This window comes from Schistocerca piceifrons, chromosome 2 (genome assembly GCF_021461385.2).
Source record: "Schistocerca piceifrons isolate TAMUIC-IGC-003096 chromosome 2, iqSchPice1.1, whole genome shotgun sequence".
NCBI classification, from domain to species: domain Eukaryota; kingdom Metazoa; phylum Arthropoda; class Insecta; order Orthoptera; family Acrididae; genus Schistocerca; species Schistocerca piceifrons.
This window is the reverse complement of record NC_060139.1, coordinates 282,802,739-282,826,128: the sequence shown is the minus strand read 5'-3', so window position 1 is coordinate 282,826,128 and position 23,390 is coordinate 282,802,739. Positions and strand designations below refer to the sequence as shown.

The 23,390-nt window shown below is 40.0% G+C and overlaps 1 protein-coding gene across 1 annotated transcript in view; it reads right to left on the bottom strand.

The window, feature by feature from the left end:
• LOC124775330 (dynein beta chain, ciliary-like) overlaps nt 1-23,390 on the bottom strand; it is a 702,744-nt gene that overhangs the window by 330,976 nt on the left and 348,378 nt on the right. The window contains exons 51-52 of the mRNA XM_047250162.1: nt 15,775-15,940; nt 12,390-12,513 (exon numbers count right to left, since the gene is read on the bottom strand). Coding sequence (XP_047106118.1) covers nt 12,390-12,513; nt 15,775-15,940 — 290 coding nt within the window. The remainder of the gene's footprint in view (nt 1-12,389; nt 12,514-15,774; nt 15,941-23,390) is intronic.

The window sequence follows — 23,390 nt, the reverse complement described above, 5'->3', positions numbered from 1 at the left end:
TTTGTCCATGCAACAGGAGTCTCTCTTATGTCTTCCCAGAAAAGGCACCCCGAAAATACACTGACACGCTGACTACGCTGACACACTGACACGATATGTCGATAGGTAGTACCACTAATTTCCCTCTTCCAGAAAAGATTTAGCCTTTTCAACCTCATGAGTGGTATCAAAAGCACTTTTTATCATCTTCTCCATCTCCCACCCTGCTTCTGAGGAAGACATTCCACTGGTGGCAATAAATCTGTATCTTTTGGAAATAAATGTGTCTGTACCACTTCATCAATCACAACATCTACAACACAATTATCATTATGAATAGCTCCCTGTGCATCCTCCACAGTATCAGCAAAAAATTATGAACTGTAGTTCCTCTCTGCAAAACACAAAATTCATCGACACAATTACTTACTTTTACATATGGCCCAGGCTCTATGGCCTCAAAACAACAACTGTTACCACTCAGCAACATAGGTACTACTACATCTAAATCAGTAAGTTGCCACTCATTAAGCACACACTCACCTCATCGAGCACTGCAGATGACTTAGACTTCACATTTTGACAGGAGATTGGAGAAGATAATTCTAAATAATTCCCCACAAATTGTACAATGTCAGTACCTTGCACATCAACTAAACTTTGCTATCAACTTCTTTCTCCTTACTTTCTGCTTCTGCCCAGCTGTTACTGTATTCCCTTCTCTCTAGCCTCTCCAAAAGCCTGATGTTCCTTTTTGCCAGAGAAACATACCAGTGCTCATTTTTAGCCAACTATGTATCAAATTCTTTCTGCCTCTTTTCTGCATGCTCTGGAGTAGCTCAAATGTACAAAGCTGTGTTCTTCTCACGAACATTTATTTTCTTCATTATATCTGGCTGGTCTGTTCCCATAAACGCTATTTCCTTTCACATATTTGCACTGTCTGCTCACAATTCACCTAATTCAGCTGGTAAAATTCACGTCTCCCACAGGATAATTCCCTATCTTATCTATAATGACATGAGTAACCCTATATCGAGCAAACAAAATACAAACAACAAGGATACTTCAACATAATACTATCACAACACTTCTTAATGTAACTTAACTTGTCTGCTTGAGTGGCTGCTCATAATTACTAATTCACACAATGAAAACAATGAGCCAGCTCAGAATTAAATAAACTGCCCTTAATAAACAGCACACTCCCACAAGGATCTAATTGCTTTCTTCTCGAAAACACACTGTGCCTCAGGCTCTAACATTGTGGAGACTATTCAATAAAGGCAACAAAACAGCAACAGAAACAAAATCAAATGAATGGAAGGACACTTACATGCAACACTATCACAATATTTCTTGACAAAATTTGTTTTCACCTTCAGAAGCTCTACAGATAGTTAAAAACATTATATACTTAAAGGATAACGAGGCATACCTCTTGCTCATGATGAGACTTACTGCCCATTGCAAGATCACTGTTTAATGTAAGCACGAGATAAGCCATTGCAAATGTGAAATGCTGGTACATCAATGACCAGTGTAACTGTCAGAATGTTGAACGCAAGCATGCAAATGTGCATGTATTGAGTTGTACAGCTGCCGGATGTGGGATGAAGTTCCATGCCTATTGCACTTGGTCAGTCAATACATGGACAGTTAATGCTGCTTATGGATGACACTGAAGTTGTCATCTGATGATGTCCCGATGTTCTCCATTGGTGACAGATTTGGTGATCCAACAGGGCAAAGGCAACATGTCAACATTCTGTAGAGCACATTGTGTAAAAACAGTGGTACATAGACGAGCATTACCCTGTTGGAAAACACCTCTGGAGTGCTGTTCATGAATGGCAGCACAACAGGTTGAATCACCAGACTGGCACACAATTTGCAGTCAGGGTGTGTGGGATAACCACAAGAGCGCTCCTGCTGTCATACAAAATCACACCCCAGACCATAAGTCCAGGTGTAGGTGCAGAGTGTCTAGCTCGCAGACAGGTTGGTTGCAGGCCCTCACCTGGCCTCTTTCTAACCATCACATGGTCATCACTGGCACTGGGGCACAACCATCTTTCATCAGAAAACACAACAGAGCTCCACCTTGCCCTCCAATGAACTCTCATCTGAAACCACTGAAGTTGCAAATGGTGGTCGTTTGCGGTCAGTGGAATGCATGCTACAGGGCATCTGGTTCAGAGTTGTCCTGGAAGTAATAGTTCGTTGTGTCACTGTAGTGCCAACTGTTGGTCAAATTGTTGCTGCAGATGTAGTACAATGCACCAGAGCCATACACAAACATGATAGTCTTCCATCTCAGTAGTGCCACATAGCCACCCAGAGCCCGTCTTCTTGGGAATGTACTTATATTTCGTAAGTACTTAGGCAAGTTATAAGTACGGCTAAGAAAATGGCTAGTAAAATTATATAAAAACTCTAAGAACAAAAGTAAGACAACTTGGGATGTTGTTAAAGGCGCCCTTCGAACTACAGGTTTTAAAGAAGGTCCAGATCACCTAATAAACAATGGAAGTAAAATATAAGATGCAAAGGAGATATATGAAATTTTTAAAAAGCATTTCTCAAGTACTGTTTCTAATCTTGCATCACAGATTATTTCACCTGAATTGTCTTTTCCTACTGAGTTTATAAAATCCGGCAAATCATTGTAATAGTAACTCAAGACAAAATGCTGAATATTATCAGTAGAAGTAGCAACTCATAGTCATACTGTATTGATGACATGTCTGACTTTTTGTTAAAAACTATTGCTCTAGATACTGTAATTCCACATTGTGATGTAATTAACTGTTCCCTAATTACAAGCTGTCCCCCAGATGTTTTCAAAACTACTGAAGTTATTCCTTTGTTTAAGAAAGAAGACATAAATGAAGTCAACAATTATTGATCAATCTCTATTCTTTCTGCCATATTGAAGATCCTAGGAAAAGTGACATATTCCCATGCAATTTCATTCCTTGATAAATAATACCTACACAGAGAATAACAGTTTGGTTTTCGCAAGAACAGGTCCATAAATGAAGCTTTATTTACTTTTACTGATCAAGTTATAAGTGCTTTTAATGATAAACATTCTGTCTCTGGTCTTCTTGTAGACCTGACTAAAGCCTTCGACTTAGTCACTTACTCACTCTTGCTTGAAAAACTAGAATTTTTGGTATCAGAGGAACTTGCAATACATGGTTTCAGTCATACATCTGTAACAGGAGGCAGGTGATTGAATTCTCAAAAAAGGATGGCATTTGAGTTCTGTCCAACGAAACTACAGTCAACAGAGGCGACCCTCAAGGTTCAGTCCTAGGGCCTTTACCTTTCCTGCTATTTATCAATGTCCTGCGCTGCAATCTGCCTACTGCCTTACCTGTATTGTCTGCAGATGACACAAATCTCCTTTTTCATAATCTGTTTCTCCAGGTTGTTAAGAATGTAATAACAGATTCTATCAACAGATTAATTTTTTGGGTACGCAATAACAAATTCCTACTAAACAAAAGCAAAACTACTCGCATGCTTTTCAGTGCCTGCAGAAATCATCCTACCTACATGGAACCCATACTAATTGACAATGAAACAATACAGCAAGTCAATGAGTTCAAATTTCTTGGTGTGTGGATAGACAATAACTTACAGTGGAATATTCAGAGAAAAGCTACTCACAAAACTGAATAGTCTATGCTATGCTTTTCTTTTGTATTCTTAGTTAGTCCTGTGATATCTCCACACTAAAAACAGTTCATTTTGCTTTAGTAAACTCAGTTCTCTCATATGATATCCCGTTTTGGGGGTCAGTGTTGGAAAAATTTTTGAGATGCAAAAGAGGCTCTTGAAAATAATGAAATAGGTTTCTCAACATACGTCCTCTAAGCATCTTTTCACAGAATTCAAAATACTACCTGTTCCCTGGATTTATATATTTGAAACTGTGACCTTTGTTAATAAGAATTTGCATTTGTTTCAGACAAATAAATCTATTCATTACCATAATACTTGTACTAGTGTAGAAATTAACGTTAATATTCAAAGACTGACCAAAAGTTAGCTTGGTGTGGACAGTGTGGTTCACAACGAACTACCACCATCAATTAGGGAAAATAGAAATGTATTTAGGAACAAAGTAAAAAGTATCTTACTTAAGCATTTTTCTTATTTAGCTGATGAATATCTACAATTGAATTTCTCCTAAAAGTTCTTGTGCTCTTAGTCTACAATGTGGCTGTACCATAGTATGTATAAGATTACTTTAATAGTATATAATTGATTTGAATGTGCTGTTGTGTTTTATTTTTAATTTTTAGAATTATTCATGTACAGTCGACTAAGTTTCTTAACTGTGATCCAGTCTGATGAGCTGTCTGTGCTCAGTTATTAGTGTAATTCACAATTAAGCTAATCTGTTCAGCAGTGTTGTATAATTTATGCATTAAAATTTGTTTCACATATCAAGAATTGAAGTTTTGTTCTAAAAATTTTAAGTTTGTCCAATATGCTTGTATATCTTGTACATGTAGAATTTGAAACAATGGGAAATCCAGGATGTAACGTAACAATATTCTGAGAAGGAAATTTGCTACTCACCATATAATGGAAATGCTGAGTCACAGATAGGCACAACAAAAAGATTTCCACACATAAAGCTTTCGGCCAATGGCCTTTGTCAACAACAGACACACATACATTCACACACACACACACACACACACACTCACGCAAATGCAACTCACACACACAACTGCCGTCTCAGGCAACTGAAACCACATTGTGAGCAGCAACACCAGTGCATGATGGGAGGGATGACTGGGTCTGGGACAGAGGAGGGGAGAGGTGGGGAGGGGGGAGGGAGTAGTGGAAAAGAAATAGAGAGAAATAAATAGAGAAATAAAATAAATTAAAAAGACTGGGTGTGGTGGTGGAATGACGGTTATGTAGTGCTGGAATGGGAGCAGGGAAGGGGCTGGATGGGTGAAGACAGTGACTAACAAAGAAGTTTGAGGCCAGTAGGGTTACGGGAACATATGATGTATTGCAGGGAAAGTTCCACCAGCACAATTCTTAAAAGCTGGTGTTGATGGGAAGTATACATATGGTACAGGCTGTGAGGTAGTCAATGAAATTAAGGATATCATGTTTGGCAGCATGTTCAGCAACAGGGTAGTCCATTGGCCAAATGCTTTAAGTGTGAAAATCTTTTTGTTGTGCCTATCTGGGAGTCAGTATCTCCTCTATGTGGTGAGTAGCAACTTACGTTCTCAGAATATTGTTACATGTAGAATATGATGGACTAAATTAATTAATTAATTAGTTAACATTCTCATGACCACTACTGCCAATGATCATGTACAGTGGCTACATTCCTGCCAAGTCTTTCTGAAATACTGCAGTAGGAACATCCAGCTAATTGTAGTGATATTACACAACCTTGTTCAGATTCAGTGAGGTGTTGACAAATGGCATCTTTGTTGTCTTAAGGGCATTCTTGACTAACATCAACTCATCATGTTCAATCTCAAATGTATCTAATGCTCATGACCATTATAGCGTGTATTTTAAGCAAACCTGATTTTAATCCCCACAGTTGTCCTACTAGCGTTGTACATGACTGGCATGAAATCTGAATAGAAATTATTTTTTAGATCTAGAAACATCCTAAAAACTTTCATTATGCCACACAACTCCTTCTTGGAGTTGCAATTTATTTATTCCCCCCTCCTCCATGCCCCCGGCACTGTATTTCCACATCCTCAGAACACTGTCGGAGTTTACTTTCCGCCCTTTGTGAATGTAAACACAATTAAAAACCTGGTAGAAGATGTAGTGAATCAACATGATATTTGCAGGAATCACTCAGCATAATAACCCCACTGCATTTTGATGCTGCAAGTTGTAGTTAGACATGTGGGCCTGGATCCAGCTATAGACATCAATACTGCATCTGACATCACTTGTAATGGCCTGTCAGCTGCTAGATGTTTCAACAAGAAAACATCACTAACCAAACATACATTTTATTAGTGAATACACTACAACAATCATAATGACACTCTGTGGTGGCAATGCTCTCCAAGATGTCAAGTCTGTTGAAGACAATGGATGTGGAGGCAATGAGATAAGCAGGTAGCCTGTGGTACCAGGAAGCTTGCTGTGTCACTCACCTATGGAAATGGTGATGCCAGCAATTCAGCAAGAATGTGACATAAGTTAAGTGTGGTGAGCTGAGCCACCACACAGAGTGCACCAATTGGCACTAGATTCCATTGTGGACCCCGCAAGGAAGACAGCCCTCAGCAGTAGTGCTCGACCTTGCAAGTGGACGTAGACAGAGACGGTATACTGGCACAAGAGAAGGTGGTTGGGTGGCTGCACTGCCCCAGTTTTGAACAGCAGTCCTCCAAGGTAGGAGGCTGGCAGTGACTGGAAGTATACCACGACGTTGTCTACTGGCTGGAAGGTGCTAAGTTCACAACATCAGACTCTGGTGAGTCAGCAGAAGGTTGTGGAGCCATGTCTCTTGATGGCAGCTTGTAAATTCATATCAACTCATATTCTGACGTGAACCTCTCCGTGAAGCTAGCAGCTCCCAGACTTCATGCATTTATTTAAAAGTCAGGGGTGTCTATATGGGGTTGATGTGCACTAATTTTTCCAAGGCACTGATTCCCATCACGTAGCTCCAACACAGCCCATGGCTCGGGCATGGAATTGTCAGGACACCACACTACAGTCGTTCTGTCTTTTTGCTGTGCCAGTGTTACTACAACACTGGTCCCTCACCTGACCTGGCAGTGTAGTAATTGTTCAGCATTGCAGCAGCTGTTCTTTTTGTATCAGCAGGCCACCCCTGATATAGCAGTGTATGGTTGGCTGCAGTCCAATCTGTAGTCAGTACAGTTTCAGAAAATCTCATTCTTGTGAAATATAACTGTTTCTTTATTCAAACAAAGTAAAGAATGCTATCAACAGAGAATCAGATTTATTCTATTTTCCTAGATTTTGTGTGGATTTTAACACTGCTCCACACAAGTGATTTCTATCCAAATAGTGTGCATATGAAGTATTGTCTCAGCTGTGGAACTGGATTCATGACTTCTTGTCAGAAAGGTTGCAGTTCATAGTAACTGATGTAAAGTCATCAAGTAAAGCAAAGTGATATCTGGCATTCTCCAAATAAGTGTTATAGGAACTCTGCTGTTCCTGTTCTACAAAAACGATTTAGGAGGCAATCTGAGCAACCTTCTTAGACTGTTTGGAGATAATACTGTCGTATACCAACTAGTAAAATCATCAAAAGATCCAAACCCCAATTGCAAAATGAATTCGTCAAAATATCCGTAGGGTCCAAAAAGTGCCAATTGCCTCTAAATAATGAAGCGAGTGAGGTCATCCACCTGACTACCTAAAAGGGATCCTTTAAATTTCTGACACACAATAAAACACACAAATCTGAAGGCTGTCAATTAAATTGAATATCTAGGGATTCAAATCACAAAAACCTTAAACTGAAATGATCAAGCAGAGAATGTTGTGGGGTAGGTGAACCAATCTGTGTTTTATTGGCAGAACACTTAGAAGATGCAAGAAATGTATTAAAGAGACTGCCTACATTATGCTTGTCTGTCCTCTTCTGGTGTATTGCTGAATGGTATGGGACAAGGGAAAGAGCATAATGGGTCTGATACATAAGTTGGGGTGGCAATCACTAACACTGGCATTTTCCATTGAAGTGAGATCTCTTCACCAGATTTCAATCACCAACTTTCTCCTCCAAATGTGTAAATATTTTATTGGTGCTCACCTACAGAGAGACAAATGATTATCGCAATAAAATAAAGAAATCACCGTTAGCACGGAAGATTTAAGTGTTCATTTGTCCCATGTGCTATTCAAGTGTGGAACAGTAGACAAGTAATCTGAAGGTGGTTTAATGAAGCATCTGCAAATCACTCAACTGTGAATTACAGAGTAGTGATGTAGATGTAAACTCCTGCTTTACACAAACCTAGATCATGCTTTACACGTCCTATAAAGAAATTAATCTTAGATTGTGGTCAAAAAACACACTTCACATTATGTTTCTACAGAATGTGACCAATTCTGTAGGAGATGCTAACTGCTTAAGGCAGAAAGGTCATAGATTAAGTTGCCACTTCATTATTTTCATCATTCACTTGATTCCAGAGTTATTGACTGAGCAGCACAAGTCTGCCTTGTCTTTCACTATAACCTGTCTACCAAAAGTTGATTTCAAGGTGTGCTAATTCAGCTGACAAACTACCAGGGTCTGAGATGGTATGGGTCCTATTAACAAAGGTATGCAGACACCTTCATGCTGACCTTGATGGTTTAAGTTTCAGCCTCAAGAAACACATCAGTGGGAGTTGGGATCCTATTAACAGCATGTTCCAGTGTGTCAAAAATTGGTCACATTTGGTTGTGTGGGTGGCATTACTTGTTTAGGTGTGTGAGTTGTCTACTTGCATATGTCCAGTGTGGTTCTTGTTCAACATAGCCCCACCTACCGAGGTCTTATATTTCCTTATCCAGTGCTCTGACGTTGCATTTGTACCTTGAAAATGACAGAGTGTTCACTGTTCAAAATATTGATGGTTGTCAAAGATGTAATCAGGTTGAATTCTCTTAAATTGGTTGAAGGTTTCATACACCAGAAATAATAAAGTTTCATGTGTAAAATGCTTTTAAAAATGGTTTCACATTAATTTCCTGTAGGGTTGTATAGGAGATTGTGACCAATTCGAGCAAAATGGAAATGGAAAATACACTCCTGGAAATGGAAAAAAGAACACATTGACACCGGTGTGTCAGACCCACCATACTTGCTCCGGACACTGCGAGAGGGCTGTACAAGCAATGATCACACGCACGGCACAGTGGACACACCAGGAACAGCGGTGTTGGCCGTCGAATGGCGCTAGCTGCGCAGCATTTGTGCACCGCCGCCGTCAGTGTCAGCCAGTTTGCCGTGGCATACGGAGCTCCATCGCAGTCTTTAACACTGGTAGCATGCCGCGACAGCGTGGACGTGAACCGTATGTGCAGTTGACGGACTTTGAGCGAGGGCGTATAGTGGGCATGCGGGAGGCCGGGTGGACGTACCGCCGAATTGCTCAACACGTGGGGCGTGAGGTCTCCACAGTACATCGATGTTGTTGCCAGTGGTCGGCGGAAGGTGCACGTGCCTGTCGACCTGGGACCGAACCGCAGCGACGCACGGATGCACGCCAAGACCGTAGGATCCTACGCAGTGCCGTAGGGGACCACACCGCCACTTCCCAGCAAATTAGGGACACTGTTGCTCCTGGGGTATCGGCGAGGACCATTCGCAACCGTCTCCATGAAGCTGGGCTACGGTCCCGCACACCGTTAGGCCGTCGTCCGCTCACGCCCCAACATCGTGCAGCCCGCCTCCAGTGGTGTCGCGACAGGCGTGAATGGAGGGACGAATGGAGACGTGTCGTCTTCAGCGATGAGAGTCGCTTCTGCCTTGGTGCCAATGATGGTCGTATGCGTGTTTGGCACCGTGCAGGTGAGCGCCACAATCAGGACTGCATACGACCGAGGCACACAGGGCCAACACCCGGCATCATGGTGTGGGGAGCGATCTCCTACACTGGCCGTACACCACTGGTGATCGTCGAGGGGACACTGAATAGTGCACGGTACATCCAAACCGTCATCGAACCCATCGTTCTACCATTCCTAGACCGGCAAGGGAACTTGCTGTTCCAACAGGACAATGCATGTCCGCATGTATCCCGTGCCACCCAACGTGCTCTAGAAGGTGCAAGTCAACTACCCTGGCCAGCAAGATCTCCGGATCTGTCCCCCATTGAGCATGTTTGGGACTGGATGAAGCGTCGTCTCACGCGGTCTGCACGTCCAGCACGAACGCTGGTCCAACTGAGGCGCCAGGTGGAAATGGCATGGCAAGCCGTTCCACAGGACTACATCCAGCATCTCTACGATCGTCTCCATGGGAGAATAGCAGCCTGCATTGCTGCGAAAGGTGGATATACACTGTACTAGTGCCGACATTGTGCATGCTCTGTTGCCTGTGTCTATGTGCCTGTGGTTCTGTCAGTGTGATCATGTGATGTATCTGACCCCAGGAATGTGTCAATAAAGTTTCCCCTTCCTGGGACAATGAATTCACGGTGTTCTTATTTCAATTTCAAAGGAGTGTAGTTGGCTTCTTACCACCATAGCAAAAAGACTTAGACTATTCCCATAAACAAATCTGAAAATAAGTAACATGGTTAGTTTGAGTGGATAGTAGGCATCAGTTACAGGAAGAGAGGTAAAGGAAGTGGTGGTGGCTAAGAATATCCAGAAAAAGGCAACAGGATAATCTATTGAAAAAAAAATTCAAAATTTCAATTACTATTTGATCAAAGTTTTCTTCCCTATTTCAATCAGGATACAACTGTATAATTTTTATTCTTATGTCATTTATGTTTGTTGACTATTTTCTTCTATGGCAATCCACAAAAACGGGCAAAGTAATAACAATATACATGCTGTGCAAGACTTAAAGATGAAAGTAATTTTCGAATGATGTGCCACTGCAAATAAGTAGCTCGATGAAACTTGGATCATACAACGAAAGAACTGCTGTAGTATAGTATAGAAAGTAACTGAAAGAAATATGCAATGAGATGAAGAGAAATGACACTTTTATTCAAAGACAACAATTACATTGAAGTCACTACAAGCTCTCAACAGGGTGTGTGATCACCACAGATGGAAATGCATTTTCAGCAATATGCTCCCATGATGGCTGCAAGATTGGTAGGAAGTTGCTGTTTTAGGATGTTCCAGTCCTTCACCAGTGTGGTAGACAGCTGCTGGATGGTTGTTGGCGCATGTGGACTTGCTGCACATCTCCCAACTGCTTCCCACACATGCGTGATGGGATTTAAGGCAGGGGAACATGCAGAGGAGTCAATTTGCCAAACATCCTCTCATTTAAAGAGCTCCTCCACCTGCACTGTTCAATATTGTGGTGAAATATAACCCATAAAAATTAGGTCATTGCTGAATGAACCCATGAAAAGGCAAAAATTGGGAAGGAGTAAAGTGTCAAAACAATGTTGACCAGTAAGAGTACCATTTTCAAAGACGTGGAGGCCAGTATACCGATGCAACATCATGACTCACCACAACAAACCACCTGGACCACCAGAATGATCATGTTCGACATTGTTCTTGGGTGCATTACATCGTACCTCTTGCAATATGAGGGAATATTCAGCATTGTCAAACATGATCGTTTTGGTGGTTCAGGTGTTAAGGTGTGGGGAGGTGTAAGCTGCATGGGCGTACTGACCTCCAAATCTTCGTACATGATACTCACTGGTCAATGTTATTGTGACACAATACTCCTTCCCCATTTGTTTCTTTTCAGGCTTGCATCTGGTTATGATTTTATTTTTATGGATGAAAATGTGCAACCACATTGAGCATCACAGGTAGAGGAATTCTTGGAATGGGAGGATACTTGGCAAATGTAATGGCCTGTCCATTCTCCCCAACTTAAATCCCACCAAGCACATGTGGTATGCATTGGGGAGACATATTGTAGCTCATCCATATGCACCAACAATCATCACCAAGTAGTTGTTGACTACGCTGGTGGAAGAATGGAACACCCTACTACAAAAACCCTTACCATCCCTGTGGACAGTATGGCAGAATGTTACAGAGCAAGCATTGCTGTCCATGGTGATCACACACCCTATTAAAAACCATGTCTGAACCTTTTACAATGTCAAAGGGACCACCATAAATCACAGTGACTTCAGTATGATTATTGTCTTTGTTTAAAAGTGTCATTTCTGTTTGTCTTATTCCATATTTCTTTCAGTTACCTTTAGCAGTTTGTTCTACGTATGGTATGAAGTTTCGTTGCGCTATATTACTTGGCAGTGACACATCATGCAAAAGTTACTTCTGTCCTTAGGTTTTGCACATCAGTGTATTAACAGCATTAGTTACTGTTCAAAATAAAGATAGCCAAATTTGCAGGTCACAGCAATTTGTCAGAGTGATCTTTTGTGAAATGTTTTGTAGTGGTCTGCAATGAAATGTTTTATAGTTCTCTTTTTTGTAGTGCTTTGTAGTGAAGTACATGTACAGTTTACTTACTGTACACATGAGTATGAAGAAAGAATGAAAAGTACAACAAATAGACAGCAGAAGACAGAAATACACAAAAATTAAAAATATGATCATGAAACAAATGATCTGTCTATGAAACCTGCTAAAAATTTATACAGGAGTGAAGAAATAGTTGGCATGTAAGTTAAAGCTGTATAACTCTTGGAATAGCCAAATTATTTAAATTCATGACAAAGAATTTTTGTAAGAATGTTACTCACCTCGGATTTCTTTGCCAAACTTTTTGCATTCCTGATCCATGTTTTCTACATCAATTTTCTTCCATGGTGTAGTCTTCCAGTCATCTATGTATGATCTCACAATGTATATATAGTCCCATAAAGTCTGTTTGAATGAATAATATTTTAATTAGCTTTAAATATCTAATCAACAATTGTGATACAAAGATCAAACTTAATAGGATTTGCAGGTAAGTACAGTTAGCAGCTAGCAGAAACCACAGAATATAGTAGGTATACTGAAATCACTTAAATGCAACATATCAACAATGAAGGAAAAGTTAGAATACTACTTACCGTAAAGAAGACATGTTAAGTTGCAGACAGGCACAATTAAAAGACACTCACATATAGTTTTCTCCCACGGCCTTCGTCAGTGAAAGACACACACACACACACACACACACACACACACACACACACACACACACACACACACACACACCTCACTCACATGCGGGAAGGGAAAGGGACAGTAGTGTATGGGTGGTGACAGAGACGAGGTCTCAACCTATGGTAACATATTGTCCCCCCACCCTCTACCCGACAGTTTCCACCCCCTCTGTTCTATCATCTCCTCCCCATTCTCATCTCCCACCCTGTTTATTTGCAGCCCTCTGCCAATACACCCACCAGTCTTTCCCCACTCCTCTCCTTTTTTTGCTCCTTTTTTCTGCACCTCTTTGCCTCACAATCTCCTGACACTGCGCCTGTTGGCACTCTAGTCCCTGCACACTTCACCAGACAATGTATGTTCCCTCTTCCCTCCCATACACTACTATCCCTTCCCCTTCTCCTTCCCCACCCTCTCCAGATTGCTGCTTGCATGTCACGTGATCACGTGACGCTGCATTCTGGGCTGAAACTTTGGAGTTGGTGGTCATGTGTACATGATGTGTGCTTCCTTGAGTGTGTGTGTGTGTGTGTGTGTGTGTGTGTGTGTGTGTCTTTTACTGATGATGGCTGTGGCTGAAAACTATATGTGGGTGTCTTTTAATTATGCCTGTCTGCAACTTGATGTGTCTTCTTTACAGTAAGTAGCAATCTGTCTCTTCCTACGTTGTTAATACAAATGTAGTGTTTTTTTTTTTCCTCCCAATTGTACAAACCACCTTCAGCAACTTGACCAAGGCATTGTAAAAGACCTGAAACAAGAATACAGGAAGATGCTTGTATAGAAGACACTGGCCTGTCTTCATGCTATGTTGAGAAAAGTTACAAAGAAAGTACAATCTCAAAGCGTTTCAAGAAGGCTGGCTTTCATCAAATACTTACAAAAGACATCATGGCAGAAAATGTAGAAATTGCAGGTGAGAAAATAATGAGGCAAGAAGAAAACACTGATTACCTTAGCTTCGATGCTGAATGTGATTAAGTTGCTGCCATCTGTTAGTCAATGAAAACTGATGAAGTCTTGTAGAAACAGCTGACAGAGAAAGATGAAGAAAGTGAAAATGAGGATGAACCAGAACCTTTGCTGGTTCCTATAATTTCTGAAATTGTTGAAATAATGGACACAACATATTACCAACAAGGATTATTTGATAAGTTTAGAAAAAAGGAAGAATTTTCCGATTTCCTGCCTGATGTTTGCAGGTTACAGAACTTTGCAGCAAAATATAAATCTCCGTACTGAGTCCCAGATATAAATGCATAGTCTATAAGGAAATTGGATTTACTTTAATACTAGTTTTGTGATTTAATCTGCTGCCACATGCAGGTGGCTTTTTAAAGGCAGTGACCATGTTGGTCATTGGTTGTATGAACTCACACAGGCAAGACCTGTGCAGATATGTGGCATGTCAGTTACCACTGAAAGTTCCTCAAAAGTTTTCACATGCAACAGGTTAAGGACTTTTAAAATTTCTGTAAGATTTCATGGACTTGGAAGAATGATTTTCTACTGTATATTTTTCAGAATTCACAGAATTCAACTTTGAAATGCAATATGATGTTCAGAATTTTTTAAATTCTTGAATGAGTTCACAGATCCCTCTGTCATTGCATGCACAGCATTTAAGCAAATGTAAAATAAACATTTTTACTAACCAAACAGTATCCACACTGTGTTAAAGACATTTATGTTTTGCCAGCCATATCTTTCCTGCAATCAAATCAATTATCAGGAATTTAGTGGGTCTGGTGACTGGTACGGGGTCTCCCTCTACTCACCAATGTAGCCAACTAACTTTAAAATGAGCCACACACTACATTAATCCATTTTAACATCCAATGCTCATTGTATGCAGAGACTGATAGTCACATATTGATTTCACCAAGTGGAAATTTTGGCTGAGTCTTTGTGCACTTCCTTACTATTGCCCACTGCTGATATTTCTCTGTAGACAACAGAGTCATCAGTGGACAACAAACTGCCAAAGATGAATTTCTTGCTTACGAGACTGTCGTGTAACTAGCGATTAGTGTCCTATCCCCAGGTAAACTAAGAGAAAGAAAATCCACAGAGAAAATCTCAGTTGAGCCATATTTCCAACATTATCCAAAAACGTGTTGGTATGTGACAAAGTTTTCACAGAGAAGACACGTCAAGTTGCTGACAGGCACAATTAAATACACACACACACAACACCCCCACATAAGCAAGCACACCTGATGCACACATGATGGCCAATTCCAGCATCTTGGGCCAGAATGCCAGCCCGGGATCCTGACGTTGGTAGCCATGTGTGTGTGAGGTGTGCTTGCTTGTGTGTGTGTGTGTGTGTGTGTGTGTGTGTGTGTGTGTGTGTCTTTAGTGACAAAGGCTGTGGCCAAAAGCTACATGTGAGTGTCTCTTAATCATTCCTGTCTGCAACTTGATGCATGTTCTTTACAGTAAGTAGCGATCTGTCTGTCCCTACATTGTTGATGTTTCTACCTGGAGTTTACATTGTTTGATTAGATTTTCAAAGATGTTATTGTACTAGATTAGATTAGATTTACTTTCATTCCAACTGATCCGTACTGAGGAGGTCATCCAGGATGTGGAACATGTCAGAAAAACAATAATACATAACAAATATTTACAACTAAAACAAATAAGCTAATGTACCTTCCACAGGTGCCAAGTGGAATTACGTGTTGCTCAAGATACAATGGGCAATAAAAAGAACGTGCACTATAATGCCATTGTCATTCCCAAGCAAATTTTCTACTTGTAGAATTTTACTATGCAATCTGAAATACTTACAGGATATTATCATAATACTGTACAAGATATACAGCAAACTTTAAAATATATTACACAATGGTAAAGCAATGTACTGGATTTAACTTATCTAATAAAATATGAATGTTTCTGAGTAGTAATCAGTGATACTTTTTATACGATAATGTAATACGATTAACATAAAAACCACACACACACCTTTAACATTTTTATTTCTTTGCAACATGTCCTAAGTTGCTTGTATTCAGGGACTGTCACTTCAAATAATGATGCCTGTTCCTGGAGCACTGTCATTTGCTCTTCCATTTCTGTAATTATGGTATGTGTAACATCCATTAAAGTGTATGCATCATCACAGCCATACCTAAAATCATTTACAATGTAAATGAGTATCTCTGTGTAAAATATATCTTACTCCATTTAGCAGTTTAACATGACAATGGTGAGTTAGTTAAGTGTTTCACAGATTAAATTAACAATATATCATGATATGTAATATGTCAACAGAACAAACATAGCACACTTACATACAACTTTCAAAAAAATATACAAAAATAAATAAATAAATAAATAAAAAATAAAAAAAATAAATTATACCATGACATGCTGGTCATGTACAGATCGATTTTTTTTTTTTTAATGATTAATTACCTCTCTTCAAGAACTTCTTTAAGGTATAGGAGGAGTCGTTACAGAGAAACATCTTCGATCTATATTTGAAAACACGTCTGCCATCTGTCAGACATTTTACTCCCATAGGTAGATTGTCAAAGACTTTTATAGCTACATATTTGATCCCAAGTTAGGTGCATTAAAGGGTAATGCAGAGCATTTTTCTTCTAATGTTGTAATTCTGGAGGTCTCTGTTACTCTCAAATTTAGATGGAATACTGACAACAAATTTCATACCTGAATAAACATACTGTGAGGCTGTGGTTAACATTCCCTGCAGCTTAAAGAGATACCTGCGAGACATACATATGTGAACCTCATACATGATTCTAATTACCTCTATTTTCTTTTGTGCAATGAATACATCTTGCCAACATGAGGAGTTATTGCAGAATACTATCTCATAAGACATCAATGATTGAAAATCTGCATAATACATTAACTTACTGACTTCTATGTTGCCCAAAGATGTAATTCTTCTTATGGCCAAAGTACCTGCACCTAAACATTTTAGCAGGTCTATTACATTGTCCCAATTTACTAGGTGTACAACTATGCTTCTGTCGTTTGCCAATAGGTGGTGACAACGGTAAGTAGCGGTCGAAAGAAACACATCGCAGAAGTCAGGCGGTTAGCTTGGACCTTGGTCAACACAACCTCATTCAAACATTAGTTGATTTGTGTCTGCATCATAAAGTTGTTCTTGATTGAAAATGTCAGTTTACGAGCCTAATTATCAACATTTGCAGGAGGTGTTACTATTTAGTTTCAATGTGAAGAAAACAGTGGCTGAGTCTCATTGAATTCTCTCAAGTACATATGATAAGGACACTTACTGAAAGACTGTGTCGTGAGTGGTTTCAACGCTTCAAGAACGGTAATTTTAATGTCGCAAACCAGCATAGTGGTGTAAGAGAGAATGTTTTTGAAGATGCAGAGTTGGAGACACTGCTGAGTGAAGACTCACGTCAAACTCAGGAATAATTGGCACAATTAGTGGGAGTGACACAGCAAGCTATTTCAAAACGTCTCAAGACTATGGGCATGATTCAGAAAGAAGGAACTTGGTCCCATGTGAGCTGGAACAAAGAGACGTTCAACGGTGTTTGTGTGTTTGTGAACAGCTGATTCAGAGGCAAAAATGAAAGGGATTTCTGCATCGCACTGTGACCGGGGAAGAAAAATGGGTTCATTACGATAACCCTAAATGCTAAAAATCATGGGGATATCTCGGCCATGCTTCCACATCAACAGCAAAACCGAATATTCATGGCTCCAAGATCATGCTCTACATTTGGTGGGACCAGCTCAGCGTCGTGTACTATGAGGTGTTAAAACCATGTGAAACAATCACAGGTGCTCATTATCGAATGCAATTAATGTATCTGAGAAGAGCATTAAAAGATAAATGGCAGCAATACAGCGAGAGGCACGATAAAGTGATTTTGCAGCACGACAACGCTCGAACCCACGTTGCAAAAGAGGTCAAAATGTACTTGGAAACATTAAAATGGGAAGTCCTACCCCACACGTTGTATTCTCCAGACATTGCTCCCTCTGAATATCAATGGCACATAGCCTGGCTGACAACACTTCCCAACTAATGAAGAAGTCACAAATTGGATCGATTTGTGGATTGCTTCAAAAGATGAACAATTTTTTCGACGCGGGATTTGTACACTGCCCGAAAGATGGGAGAAAGTAGTGGCCAGTGATGGGAAATACTTTGAATGATATATGTGTAACCAATTTGTTTTGTTAAAGCCTCAAATGTTGCGAGAAAAAACGGTGGAAGCAAAATTGTACACCTTGTAAGTTTTCATCAATATGCACAGCTATGAACTTACTATTTTCTACCATCTTTATTACTTCTTGCTGCTATACTATGTTAAAGGAGGTGGAATATTTCTGACAGTACAAAACTGAATACACTACTTTTCCTTTTTTTTTTTTCAGTTTAAAGCTAGTCCCTTTCTGCATCTACATCTATACTTTTCGAACCACTGTGAAGTGCACAGCAGATGGTACATTCCAATGTACAAGTTACTAGGACTTTTTCCATTCCTTCCACGTATGGATTGTGGGAAAAATGACTATTTAAATGCCTCTGTTTCTGCTGAAATTATTCTAATCTTATCCCCACAATCACTGTGGGAGCAACATGTAGAGGGTTTTAGTTTATACCCAGTGTGATCATTTAAAGCCAGTTCTTGAAACATCATTAGCACACCTTCTTGGATAGTTTTGCAACATTTTCAAGAGTCTGTCAGTTCAATTCTTTCAATATCTCTGTGAAACCCTCTCACTGATCAAACAAACGTGTGACCATTCATGCTGCCCTTCTCTGTACATGTATATGTTCAAAATCCCCTCTTAGTCCTATTTGTTAGAGTCCACTCACTTGATCGATACTGTAGGATTTATAAGCAGTCACATTTGTAGACTGATCGTATTTCCCTAGTATTTTACCAATAAACCAAAGTCTGCTACCTGATTTACCCATGACTGAGCCTATGTGATCATTCCACTTCATGTCACTATTAAGTGTTACATACAAGCATTTGTACGTTTACAGATTCCAACTGTGAATCACTAATATTATATTCACAGTGTACTATGTAGTTTTTTGTTTTTGTTTTGCGAAGTGCACAATTTTACGTTTCTGAACATTTAAAGCAAGCTGCCAATCACTGCACCACTTTGAAATCTTGTCAAGGTCTGACTCAATATTTGTGGAGCTTTTTTCAGACTGTTATTTCATTGTAGATATTTGCATCATCTGCAAAAAGTCTAAGGTAACTACTAATATTGTCTACAAGGTCATTAAAACACAACACGGGACCCAACACACTTCCCTGTAGTACATCCGAAGTTACTTCTACATCTGTTGATGACTCTTCCTCCAAGAAAACATGCTTCGTCTTCCCTAGCAATAAATCTTCATTCCAGTCACTTATTTCATTTGATACTCCATATGACCATACTTTTGACAATAAGCATAGGTGTCATACTGAGTCAAATGCTTTTTATGCATCTACCTGACTGCCTTGACCCATGGATTTTAGAATGTAATGTGATAAAAGTGTGAGATGGATTATGCATGATCAATGTTTTTGGAATTGATGCTGGTTCGTTTGGAGGAGATCATTCTATTTACGATGCCTTATTACGTTTGGGTTCAGAGTATGTACTAAGTTCCTACAACAAATCAATGTCAAGGATACTAAGTAGTTGTTTTGTGGATCACTTATACCATTCATCTTGTAAATGGGTATGATCTGGGCACAGTTTTTTGTTTGAGGGATCTGTAATAGATTATAGTTAGAACAGGGGCTAACTCAACCACAGATTCAATACAGAAACTGACAGGGATTCCATCGGGCCCTGGAGATTTGTTCAATTTTAACAATTTTGGCTGTTTCTCAACAACACCGACACTAACACATATTTCACTCATCTTCTCAGTGATAAGACAATTAAACTGCGGCAATGCTCCAGGGTTTCCTTTGTATGGGAACATTTGAAAACAGAGTACAGTATATCAGCTTTTCCTTTGCTACGCTCAAGTTCAGTTCCTGTCTCATTTGTGTATTACTGAACACCAACTTTGGTGCCATAAACAGTCTTTACATATAATCAGAATTTCTCTGGGTTTTGTGAAAGATAATTTGAGACTACTCTCCTTCAGAATCACTGAAAGCTTCACACATAGCTCTCTTGACAGCCAATCACATTTCATTCAACACTCTCATTGCCTTATGGTTTGTTTCACACATATTATGTAACAGTCTCTCTTTCTTTAGAAATTTCATTACAGTGACTTTATACCACAGAGAGTCTCTCCATTATGAACTTTTCTCCTGTGTATGTATCTATCCAGTGCATGGTGAATTATTCTTTTAAACCTGAGCCATAGTTCCTTTACATGCTCCTGTCCTGTGCTGAAAATTTCAAGTTCCTCATTCACATATGACATTACTGTTTTTTAAACAATAGAAAATCCAGGATGGAATATAACAGTATTATGAAAAGGATAATTGCTACTCACCATATAGCAGAGATGCTGAGTCGCCGATAGGCACAACAAGAAGACTGTCACAAAATGAAGTTTTGGACAACAAGGCCTTTGTCAAAAATAGATAACAGACACACACACACACACACACACACACACAAACAAACACACACACACACACACACACACAAAAGCAACTCTCACACATTTGACCACAGTCTCTGGCAGCTGAAGCCAGACTACAAGCAGCAGTGTATGATGGGGGAGGCAACTGGGTGGTGGTAGGGAGGAGACTGCAGCAGTGAGGATAAGGAATAGTGCAGGATAGGGGTGGGCAATGGTAAAGTGCTGCTACTGAGATTGTGCAGGCTTGAGGTGGAGTGGGTAGGGCAGCTAGGTACAGTCGGGAAGTTAGACCGAGGGTGGAGGAGAGAGGGAGGTAGTGCAAAAGGAGAGAAGTAAAAAGACTGGGTGCATTGGTGGAGTAGAGAGCTGTGTAGTGCTGGAATGGGAACATGGAATGGGCTACATAGGTAAGGACAATCACTAACGAAGGCTGAGGCCACCTCATAACTGCATGCTCCCACTAACAGCACTTTACTGTCACCACCTCTACACTGCTATCCCTTTCCTTCCCTGCCACAGCGTCCTCCTTACCGCCACCTGGTTGCCTATCCCATCATGTGCTGCTGCTCGTAGTCTGGCTTCAGCTGCCAGAGACTGTGGTCATGTGTGTGTGAGTTGTAATTGTGTGTGTGTGTGTGTGTGTGTGTGTGTGTGTGTCTGTGTTCTGTTGTCTATTTTTGACACAGGCTTTGTTGGCCAAAAACTCATTTTGTGACAGTCATTTTGCTGTGCCTACCTGCGACTCAGTATGTCCGCTATATGGTGAGTAGTAACTACCTCTTTCATAGTGTAACTACTGTTTTTGTCTACGTTACTGACTATACATACCTCTCTACTTGTTTAAGTTGTCCATGTATGTATCCCTGTGGTTATATGATGTGCAGATAGACAAATGGCATCAATTTCTTTCTGCCTGCTAAGATCTTGCACACAAACTATTTACTTATTTACTTACATTGTAATTGTGCAAGTATGTGGGCAAGTTATTTGTCCATCTGGGCCTGATACTGAGGAGATATGAATTTGTTGCATAGCTGGACACTAGTGGGCCCAGGACACAGAGCGTGCCATGGCCAGCCTGGCTAGTTGTCCATTTCCGCCCCAGGCAAGCTCAGGTGCAGAGACAGTGAGTGTGTCACTGAAAACGGGTAAATCCCAGTGTTAGGAATTTGGACAGATGATGCTCATTTTGCCTTTGTGCATAATGTGCTACCGGAAATGGTAGAGTGTCAGACACACTTAAAGATGACCAGGTTACATCTCTTTGACATTCAACAATAACTCGTATCAAACATTAATGCAAATCTGAATACATCAGCAATTTCAGATACGTGAGGCACATCCAGTGACACAACGACATTTCAGTATCTTTGAGACAGAAGTTAATATTTCATACTGAATAAAAATTTACACAATGAACCTAAAAATAACAACTTTTGAACATTCACGCTATGTCAACATATGATATCTTAGATGATAGCATTGCACTATAGCTATCATCCCTGAAGATCCACTCACCAAGACACAGCAGAACTCACACATAAAAGATGGTTGTAACTGGCAAGCTTTCAGAGGCAGTGGCTCCTTCTTCAGGCAGAAGGATTGATGGGGGAGGGAGAGGGGTGAAGGAAAAGTACTGGAGAGGTCTAGAAAAAGGGGTAGATTTCAGATTTTCCTAGACCTCTCCAGTACTTTTCCTTCACCCCTCTTCCTTCCCCTTCAACTCTTCTGCATGAAGAAGGAGCCACTGGTTCCGAAAGCTTGCCAGTTATAACTGTCTTTTATGTGTGTGTTCTGCTGCCGCTTGCTGAGTAGATTTTTTATACATTTAATTAAATAATTTTGTCAATAATTGATTATTTTCGTTGTTATACCATGCCTGAAAGCTATGTATCTGTATCTATTTTATTTATTGATTTATTATGTCTTTATATCTTTTTTATCATCCAAATGTTTGTCAGAACATTGAATTCTCCACATTTACAGCAAATGAATGTAGCATGAGTACCTCATATTTTGTCATACCTTTGCTTTCAACTTCATTTAAATGTCAACGGCAAGGAGCTATAAAAAAACAGCTAATTCAGGGTGCATACGTGGACGAGGAAAAAAAATTCCCGAATTTTTCCCAGATTTCCCGGTTAAAAATACACTTTCTCCCAGATGAAAATACACTTTTTCTGTGTTAAATAACAGTATACTTTTCCTCGGAACTGTTAAACTTATCAATCCTTTCAATGGTTGTGGTTTTATACACCGGCGTAGAATTTCCTGGCACTTTAGAAAACACGTTTTCGAAAGATGTCTGATGTGCAGCAACATGTACACTGCATATTTGTGTGTGCGTGTGTGTGTGTGTGTGTGTGTGTGTGTGTGTGTGTGTGTGTGTGTTGGGGTTTATGGGCACTCAACATCGAGGTCATCAGCACCCCATATTTTCGTATTACGGAAGTATAAATTCGAATTCCACCACACATCGCATGTTACTTTCCGAAGGATTGAAATCGAGACTGCGATGCGCTTTTGTAAGCCAGTCATAGCTCATGTCAAGCGATCTCGCCAGCCGATAACAGCCAGGTGATGTAGCCAGCCAATAACAACATCACTGTTAAGTAACACGAACACACAAATAGGAAAAGGTAATGGTTTAAATTAGAATACATAGTGTTGCTACAAGAAAAGAAAAGCTTTTATGTATAATATTGGACTCTAAGATTAATAAGCTGCAAGAGAAGCTAAGCTTTCACACAATGTTTATTTTATTTTCGTTTTTTTCCCTCTCGTTCGTTTTTTTTTTTATTGCTGCAGTATTATTCTGCAGTAGCGAGATGCGGTAATATTCTTTGTTAGAGTACTGGTTCATACCAGTCAAAGTCACAAAAATTTAACTGAAAACTAAAACGATGGAAAATTCCTGGAATTCTAAAAAATTCCCGGGTTTTTCCCGCTTTTCTCCCGGATGAAAAAATTCCTGGGTTTTTCCCTGATCTCCCGGTTGTCC